The sequence below is a fragment of the Nerophis ophidion genome, linkage group LG11 (genome assembly GCF_033978795.1).
Source record: "Nerophis ophidion isolate RoL-2023_Sa linkage group LG11, RoL_Noph_v1.0, whole genome shotgun sequence".
NCBI lineage: Eukaryota > Metazoa > Chordata > Actinopteri > Syngnathiformes > Syngnathidae > Nerophis > Nerophis ophidion.
Window position 1 is genome coordinate 37,707,857 of NC_084621.1, and position 9,558 is coordinate 37,717,414.

Below are 9,558 nucleotides of genomic sequence, written 5' to 3' on the forward strand. Positions count from 1 at the left end.
TCACCTGCCGTGGTTTTGAGACGCACACCTGTTTTGTTAATCACCATCCTTATATAAGCCAGCCCTTTCTGTTAATTCATTCTCGGATCCTAATTTGCTTTCACGCAACAGATGACGACTGGGGACTGTGTCTGCAGGGAGGAAAATGGAAAATAAATGTAAATGGTAAATGGGTTGTACTTGGATAGAACCTTTCTACCTTCAAGTTACTCAAAGGGCTTTGACCTTATTTCCCCATTCACCCATTCATATACACATTCACACACTTATGGCGGGAGCTGCCATGCAAGGGCCACACCACAACCCATCAGGAGCAAGGACACAACTTTATTGGCATTATTTGTCATTAAGCATCTGTAATATTTCTTTTTTCCGCAGTCATAAAGATGTAGTGTCGTGCACTGAGAGGCACAGATGTGGACGCGGCTTTGCGGCTTAGAGGCCTCAGATTGGTTGAATATTGACATTTCATAAATACTTATCTTTGCAGAGAGAGATTCAGCGCTCATATTTAGATTTAGATTTATTTTTACAATTGGATTTAAAATTTGGATTTCACATTTAGCGCTCACATTCCGATTTAAGATTTGTATTTAACATTTACGTTTAGATTCAAAATTTTGGTTTGGATTTAATTTTTAGATTTCGATTCAACATTTAGATTTAGATTCAAGATTTTAAATTTAAATCCAACATTTAGGCTTAGATTTAACATTTAGGTTTAAATTTAACATTTATATGTATTATTTAGAGTTAACGAAAAGGTTTAGTTTTAACATTTAGATTTAGATTCAAGATTTTGATTTAAATTCAAGATTTAGATTTAAATTTAACATTTAGGCTTGGATTCAACATTTAGGTTTAAATTTAACATTTAGATTAAATATCTTTATTTAGATGTAAAACTTAGGTTTAGATTCAACATTTAGGTTGAGATTGAATTTTTAGATTTCGATTCAACATTTAGATTTAGATTCAAGATTTAGATTTGAATTCAACATTAGGTTTAGATTTAACATTTATGTTTGGATTCAACATTTAGATAAAATTGAAGATTTAGATTTAAATTTAACATTTAGGTTCAGATTTAACATTTAGGTGAAGAGTTGACATTTATATTCAACATTTAGGTTTAGAATTAATATTTAGTGCTCACATTTAGATTTAGATTCAATATTTAGATTTAAGATTTACATTTAACATTTAGGTTTCGATTTAACATTTAGGTGCGAATTTAACACATAGCTCTCACATTCAGGTTTAAAACTTGGATTTGGATTTAAATTTAACATTTAGGCTTCGATTTAACATTTTGGTTTAAATTTAACATTTATGTGTATTTAGATTTAACCTATTGGTTTAGTTTTAACATTTAGATTTAGATTCAAGATTTATATTTAAATTCAAGATTTTGATTTAAATTTAACATTTACATGTATTATTTGGATTTAACCTATAGGTTTAGTTTTAACATTTAGATTTAGATTTGAATTCCAGATTTTGATTTATATTTAACATTTAGGCTTGGATTAAACATTTAGGTTTAAATTTAACATTTAGATTTAAAATTTAGATCTAATATCTTTATTTAGATGTAATATTCAGATTTAGATATAACATTTAGATTTAAGACTTATATCTAAGATTTAGATTTAAAATTTAGATTCAGTTTTCACATTTAGATGTAATATTTAGAATCAACATTTAATTTAAACTTAAATGTGATTAAAATGAGTTAAATGTGAGGAAAGTGAGTTAAATCTGAGATATATATCTCCTAGAAAAGTGTGACTGAACATTTATATTCGGCACCCCATAAGTTTAGATGTGCAGCCAGCTGCAGTGCGGCTGACAGATGATTTAGATGCATTTTTTTCCCTTTCAAAATAAAGCATTAAAGAACGTTTTTATACGGAGCCCCTAAAGGGACATGGGGATTTTTTTTTTTTTTAGGCATGTATCTCGTGCGCACGAGAAACTATCTCGTGGCCACAAGAAAGTTTCTCATGGCCACGAGAAACTTTTTATTTAAAAAAATTAAAAAAAATGTTTTTAAATAAAAACTATCTCGTGGCCACGAGAAAGTTTCTCGTGCGCACGAGAAAGCATTGGATGCGTGCACGTGGTTTGAGGTGTGTTTTAAAATGGCAGTTTAGGAGTTTATGCGGCTCTATTTCCAACAAAGACGTTCCCTCGCCCATAATCTCCCGTTGCTCAGCAGTTTTGATACCTGTTATTAAACAAAGATGGCTGCAGTAGATTTATTCATGTTCCTTCAAATGCGGAATATACCTGAAAGTGTCATCAACAAACTAAAAGAAGACAAGGTGAGGAAACTTATTAACTTTTATATAAAGTAAGAAATAGCCTACTTTTAATGTTGCTATTTTACTGTAGGAAATACCATTTAGCAAACGTTTTGCTTTTTACAGATCGACACCAATGTCATAGGCATTATGACAGATAAGGAGTTAAGCAAGTATATCGAAAGATATGGGGATCGACTTGAGCTCAGAGCATTTTGCCGTCAAAGAACTGTGACAAACGAAGAGTCGGGTGGAGCCGAGACAGTGAAGTCCTCCCTCATGCAGAAATTAAGAGACAGGTTAAGAACTCCTAATACTGTACAAGGCACCGCTACTGGCCAAAAAAATGCAGCCAAAATCACCCGGCGGGTTGAAATGGGATGGCTCCACTTTGAGAGTGGAATGTATCACCAGGTTAGAACGAGAAAAGGAGGAGGAACACGGAATCTGTCGGTCCAGAAATCAGTGACTATGGGTGAACTGTTGGAGACAGGCAAATGCTTGTTTTTTGCAAATGGGCATTCATCAAAAGGACTGATAGAAGACTTCGAGTTTGACATTTGTGATTACAGTCACAGTCCTGTGCCCCGTGAAGTCACGGTGGGCCAGCTGTACGAACAGACTAAACTAAAAATGCTACGCGTCTACACAGCCACCAAGTCTAACAACATTCTACTTCTCTCTGATGAATCATCGGACATGGAGCCAACACAGAAAACGCCGCTGAAGGTAATTATCCTCTGCCACATTTGTGATATCAATACATAGATTACTGTAGGTATTCCATTTATATTGATTGCATGCGTCGCCAGGCTCTGCTTTTTATCCACAGACTTATCAGATTTAATGTTTTATTATCTCTAGCAGGGGTGTCAAAAGTGTGCCCCGGAGGCCATTTGCGGCCCACAGCTAATGTTTTAAAGGCCCACGTCACATTCTAAAAATACTAATAAAATAAACAAAAAATAACAAAAGTGGAATGAAAAAGTTTAGAGGTGAAATGTAATTTAGAAAAAGGTGCACTGTTGACTAATAAAACAAAGCTGTTTTTTCTTTAAAACTGTCATTGCTCAAAACATAATATTGAATGAAAATGTATGTTTTTATGAATTATTGAGCTATCCTAGGCAGCTGAGATAGGCTCCAGCACCCCCTGTGATCCGGAAAGGGACAAGCAGTAGAAAATGGATGGATGGATGGATGTTTGTTTGCCACAAAAAAACATAGTTTTGTTTGACAAAAAGGGTATAAAACAAACAAACGAAAATGTATGTATGCCCTGGCACACCATTATCATCATTTCATGACCCAAGCAAAAAAGTGTTAACACTTTTATACTGAAATAAATACACCTACCACTTATTAAATAATAATACAGAAACAAATTAAGTTAGAATCCATGAAGGAAAGAAGAATGTGAATGAATGTTTATAACTGAAGACATTTACATATGCATTAAAATGTGTTTTCTTTTGTATTGTTTGTTTAATGGATTAAGTAACGTCGATAACAACCTTTTTCCAAAACACAGTACAGAATGTGAGATATAACAGGATAATGCATACATTTATCATTTGTTTTAAAAAGCTTACAAAAAAGTGGAACCCCCAAAATTTAGTGTGGGGCCCCATTTTGAAAATTCCTAGCGCCAATACTGATTATGGTTGTGTACCACACCTGTCTTATATGACGGATATGATGTTGATATTCACGTTTGCTTTCTTACCTGTGGTCTTATTCAATGTGATCTGTACTTTCACAGATGTCTTTTTTTTTTAGGATAAATCTAGTGTCTTATTTCTATGTCAAGTCTGTATAAGCTCACAATGTGCTGCTCACAATTTGCTGCTCACCGTTTTATAGGCTAGGTCTAGGACAATGAAGACACGATCCTTGAGGAACAAGACCAGGAGACTCAATGAAGTGGATCATCCAGAGAGCTCCTCTGATTTAGATCTATCTCCAAGTGGCTCAATGCAGCAAAACCATGAACAAGTAAGCACTCGTATTGCATTTTTAGGGAACCAGTCTTTGCTAAACAGTACTGAACTTGTGTTGTCTGAAGATTTTATTGTACCAAAATGTTCAGTATTCATTAAAATTCAAACATATTTTTATAGTTATAGTTTCCTGTAGTGTCATTTAAATTAAATCTGCATGACACAGGAGCTATGTCTATTATAAATCACAGGTGAAATATATGAGGGCACAGAAATGGCCTTTAAGAAACCATAATTTATAGTTTTAGTTTTAAATCTGTAGTTAAGATGGAAGTCTGTGAATGCTTTAAATGTTATCCTACATTAAGTAAAAATGCATACACCAAATAATTTACTCAGGTGCAGAGTGTTATAGTCACATGAATATATATAGCAGCTTCCATCCATCCATCCATTTTCTACCGCTTGTCCCTTTTGGGATCGCGGGGGTTGTTGGTGCCTATCAGCTGCATTTGGGCGGAAGGTGGGGTACACCCTGGACAAGTTGCCACCTCATCACAGATAGACAGACAACATTCACATTCACACACTAGGGCCAATTTAGTGTTGCCAATCAACCTATCCCCAGGTGCATGTCTTTGGAAGTGAGAGGAAGCCGGAGTACCCGGCAGCTTGGATGAGATTATTCAAACTATAGATAATATGATAGGTTGATTGGCAACCCTAAATGGTCCCTAGTGTGTGAATGTGAGTGTGAATGTTGTCTGTCTATCTGTGTTGGCCCTGCGATGAGGTGGTGACTTATCCAGGGTGTACCCTGCCTTCCGCCCAATTGTAGCTGAGTAGGCACCAGCGCCCCCCGCCACCCTAAAGGGAATAAGCGGTAGAAAATGGATGGATGGATGGATAATACATTTGTTTGTTTTCTTGTTTTTTATATGAAATGATCAATAGAGAAGAGAGACAATCAGCCAGTCAAGATCAGCAACTCCTGAGATGGGTAACACAGAGCTCCTGCATACACAACCTACTGAGGATGTTGGCAGTCATACTCAGCAGTCAACAAGAAGGCATGGATCTGAAGATGACTGTTTAACGCCTGTGCCAAGTCAAGATGCAGACCAGTTGTTAAGTGATGTCTCAGATTCCCCTCTTAATCCTGCCATTCAACAATCTCTTGAGGACTCTGAAGTGAAGTTTGGACCCATTGTTGGTGATGATAGTGATTCTCAAGACACCACACTTCCCTGGAATCCACATGACTTGAGCAGCATGCAGGTACAATGTAGCACTAACGTCTTACAGTCCTGTAAAATTGTTACATTTTACATTTTTAAAATGTACAAAAACTGTAACATTACCATCCGAAGATCTTTCATCCTAAGCATATGTTTTTAGATTCATGTTTCATCCAACCATTCCAAAACTCATTTGTAATTTAATGCATCGTTGTATGAAATAGAAAAGCGGCAAATTTAAAACCACAACATTATCACCATTTTTGCATGCTATTTGATACATTGATTGTCAAAATCTTTGATTCTTTTCTGTTCACAAAAGGATTAATCAATCAATAATCACACTTAATTACCTTTTTAAAATATCTTGCAGCATTCCACATTCAATGATGGTCCTGTATCATCAAGCTGTCTTCCAGCATCACCAGATCCATTTGACAAAGAAATCCTTATTTTGAAATTAAGACGAGTAAACATAGTTGATGATGTCCTTAATGTCTTCATGGATCCAAAAGTACTGAATGCTCGTCTAAGAATGGAGTTTACAAATGAGAAAGCTATGGACAGTGATGGTGTGTCAAGAGAGGCGTACTCCGCATTCTGGGACCACTTCTTGGACCAGTGTGAGGGGGAAGATGAACGAGTACCCAGGCTACGACCAGACTATTCTGAGAAGAAATGGCAAGCGCTCGGAAGAGTGTGGTTGAAAGGATACCTGGACCACAAAATCCTACCAATCAGACTGTCACCAGCCTTTGTTCTTGCCTGTTGTAAAGGAGTTAGCTCAGTGGATGAAGAACTATTAATGATGTCATTTGCCAGATTTCTTTCAGAAAATGAGCGTGTGTCGCTTGAAAAAGCACTACAGGGTACCATTGATGAAACTGTTGAGGAGGACTTACTTGATGTCTTCTCCAGAATGGGATCACACTGCCTGCCCCCTAAAAACAATTTACGGGCTGCTATTTTAACAATGGCCCACAAAGCTCTTCTTCAAGAGCCAAAGTTTATAATTGACTGTTTCCACTCCAGTGTTCATAATGCTATGCCAACGCTCATAACCACAGACAACATAATGGAGATATATGAATCTAAGAGGCCAACTAACAAGAAAGTGGCCCAGATGATAAAATCATCACTTGAAAGCCTAAATCCACAAGAGCAGACTGCTCTTAACCACCTGCTACGGTATGTGAGAAGCATCGACCAAAGAAAATTGGAGATTTTCTTACGCTTCTGCACAGGATCTACTGTGCTGTGCAAAGACACAATTGAAGTCATTTTTAACACATTGTGTGGTTTAAGTCGCAGGCCTGTAGCACACACATGTGGAGCAGTTCTTGAGTTACCATGCACTTACATCACATACCCTGAGTTTCGCAAAGAATTTGATAATGTCTTGTCTGGTGACTGCTTCACAATGGATATTGTGTAGTGAATGGAAAGCACATCTATCTTCTACACTGAGTTTTGCATTTGTCTGATGCAAAACTGTTTCTACAGATTTTCATTTATTGTTCTTATTAAAACAGAGACCGTTTACATTTTTAAAATTGTTTTATTTTCTTATTTTTTTCTGTAAATTGTTAGTACATTGAGATTCATTTTTTTTTCCACAAGACAGTTTAATAATTTTGATAAGTCAGCAGGGTCTGTTCTCATAGGTAAATGTCCCTTTTTGTACAATTATTACATTTTCATGTGCATCTTTTATACAATTGTTATTCTGAATAATGTTCAGAATTTATGTCATCATTCAACAAACAAGTTCATGTTCAATGCAAGTACAATACATTTCTAATGGTTGTTCAGTTCTGTTCATTTCCTCTTTCATGTCCTGCCTTGTTTCTCTTTGCAGTCAGTGTGCATATAGTGACATATCAATCCTATTTGCACCTCAGTTTTGCTGCAAAATGTTCTTAATGTTTGTGGCATAGCACTGTTCAAGTGTAGTCAGTGTGGACATGTTGTAGCTCTGAATAATCTGAATAAAAATCCATCTCAAATTAGAGAGTTGATGTTATCTCATTCCTCAAGTGAAGGTACAAATCCAATGCCTGATAAGCATCAGCTGGAAGATGCAGCTGTGACTCTGCCATCAGAATGTTGCAGATGTTGTAGATGTCTGTGTCACATGGCACTGCTGGTCGAAATGTGCAGTTACTCTGACACAACTGTACATCAGCTCTGTCCACTGGGGAAATGCAATCACAAGTTGTGTAGAGTTCTGGGAACATGTACATGATTCGGGGGCGACCACTGGGCACCCTGTCATTCTTTGATGGTCTGATGACATGTGCATCCCACACATTGATGGTCTCGTCTAATTCATCCTGGAAAAACAGTACAGAGAGAAAGAAAAGTACATTAATATGCAATTTGTTATTATCATCATGTGCTCTTTAATTTAGTTATGAGATTACTTCAAATAAATTATGTTAAATCTTGAGGTTTTTGATGACGTTAGGAGAAAATGAGAGGAAAAGGCCAAATATAAATATATAAATTAATAAACATAAATGAATAAAAACAGTTTGCTGCCCACTATGCTTGTACGGGGGGGGGGGGGGGGTTATTAGGGCTACCAAACCCCCCGACACTGATGATGAATTAATAGGGTATTGTAGGACACCAATAACAGTAATTAAGAAGACACATAGACATGAGACACAAGTGCTAATATTCACACCCACTGTCTGCTCATGGAAGGATGTTAAAAGACAAAAACGAAAATGTAATTCAGTAGTTTTTCCGTTAGATGGCACTGTTGTACTGTTGATTCATTCCATCTCTGCAGCCCGCTTGTAAAAAAGAGATGCACTTGCTATATTACATGTGTGTGCATGCCAGTCAATAAAAACATCAGAAAATAGATAAAACAATGCATTGTCGCTTACCTGAATGAAGCTCATAAAGCAGAACTGAATTAGACCTCGGTCCAAGTATGTGCCACCGAACAAACCACGGTCCTTCAGGTCAGTGAAGATAGAGATATAGAACTCCATTGATTCTCTTCTGAGGAAACCCCACCAACTCTCTATGCGCTGATTTGCTGTGCTTGCCCCTTCGATGTAGCTGTCAATACCAGAACCGTCATCAATGTTGCGACGGAGAAAACGCTGAAAGTCTCTGACTTTAACATTTTCAGTGCCCCGATCGCCTCTGACAATCCTCGGACAACCACCAAATTTCTTCACTGCCTCCATATAGTAGCCTCCAATGATTTTTGGGTCACTGCTGGTCGTAAATGCATTCATCCAGATAATTTTCCGGGAGAATCCGTCAATACAGCCGTTTATACAGATACCAAATGGTTTCAGTTTGTCATAAGAGTCAAAGTGCCAAATATAATTGGGCCCTTTTGCGAAATAGTTGCGACGATGGAGCCGTCTCCTTGCTCTGAGTTCAACACCCCTCGGGTCAAGTTCTTTAAGAATTAAGCGTACTTCTTCTTTCTTGACGTGTAATCCATCCTCCTTGCATTTAGTGTACATCCACCTATATCCACACAGCAGGCCACTTGTTTGTAACTGCTGCTGAATGAAATCTACCACGCAATCCAAAGAGGTGTATCCTTTGCTCCGAAACAGACTACATGCCTTCATAATTCGTTTTAAATGTCTTTCAGACACAATATACCGATGACGACTTGCAAGCAAAGCAGCAATGTCCTTACAATGAAGTCCGAGTTGGAAATACAGCCGAATTAACTCCTGAACTGCCATTTTAACACACACCTCAAACCACACGCACGCATCCAATGCTTTCTCGTGCGCACGAGAAACTATCTCGTGCGCACGAGAAACTATCTCGTGCGCACGAGAAACTATCTCGTGCGCACGAGAAACTTTTTATTCAAAAAAAAAAAAAAAAAGTTTTTATTTTTTTTATAGAAAGTTTCTCGTGGCCACGAGAAACTTTCTCGTGGCCACGAGATAGTTTCTCGTGCGCACGAGATACATGTCTAAAAAAAAAAATCCCCATGTCCCTTTAGGGGCTCCGTATTTTTATGATTATAAACGTAAATAATAAACTATAAACAGTATATCCATTCATAAAATATATAATTTAAAC

The 9,558-nt window shown here is 37.0% G+C and overlaps 2 protein-coding genes across 2 annotated transcripts; one reads left to right on the forward strand and one right to left on the reverse strand.

Moving 5' to 3' along the window:
- Positions 1–2,031: 2,031 nt before the first annotated feature.
- Positions 2,032–7,493, forward strand: LOC133562030 (uncharacterized). The gene is made up of 5 exons (XM_061915824.1): positions 2,032–2,327; positions 2,433–3,035; positions 4,170–4,301; positions 5,201–5,524; positions 5,858–7,493. Exons 1-5 carry the CDS (start codon positions 2,247–2,249, stop codon positions 6,917–6,919), a joined length of 2,202 nt encoding a protein of 733 aa, XP_061771808.1. The 5' UTR covers positions 2,032–2,246; the 3' UTR covers positions 6,920–7,493.
- Positions 6,253–9,281, reverse strand: LOC133562031 (uncharacterized). Its single transcript, XM_061915825.1, has 2 exons — positions 8,382–9,281; positions 6,253–7,817 (listed from the first exon to the last, which is right to left on the reverse strand). Exons 1-2 carry the CDS (start codon positions 9,207–9,209, stop codon positions 7,491–7,493), a joined length of 1,155 nt encoding a protein of 384 aa, XP_061771809.1. The 5' UTR covers positions 9,210–9,281; the 3' UTR covers positions 6,253–7,490.
- Between the last annotated feature and the right edge of the window lie 277 nt (positions 9,282–9,558).

What these genes read in the sequence shown, in the direction of transcription:
- LOC133562031 (XM_061915825.1), bottom strand. Translation starts at nt 9,209, where the DNA reads ATGGCAGTTCAGGAGTTAATTCGGCTGTATTTCCAACTCGGACTTCAT. An exon ending in GCTTTATGAGCTTCATTCAG is followed by an intron (nt 7,818 to 8,381) that starts GTAAGCGACAAT and finishes CTGTTTTTCCAG; the next exon opens with GATGAATTAGACGAGACCAT.
- LOC133562030 (XM_061915824.1), top strand. Translation starts at nt 2,247, where the DNA reads ATGGCTGCAGTAGATTTATTCATGTTCCTTCAAATGCGGAATATACCT. An exon ending in CACAGAAAACGCCGCTGAAG is followed by an intron (nt 3,036 to 4,169) that starts GTAATTATCCTC and finishes ACCGTTTTATAG; the next exon opens with GCTAGGTCTAGGACAATGAA. An exon ending in ATGACTTGAGCAGCATGCAG is followed by an intron (nt 5,525 to 5,857) that starts GTACAATGTAGC and finishes AATATCTTGCAG; the next exon opens with CATTCCACATTCAATGATGG.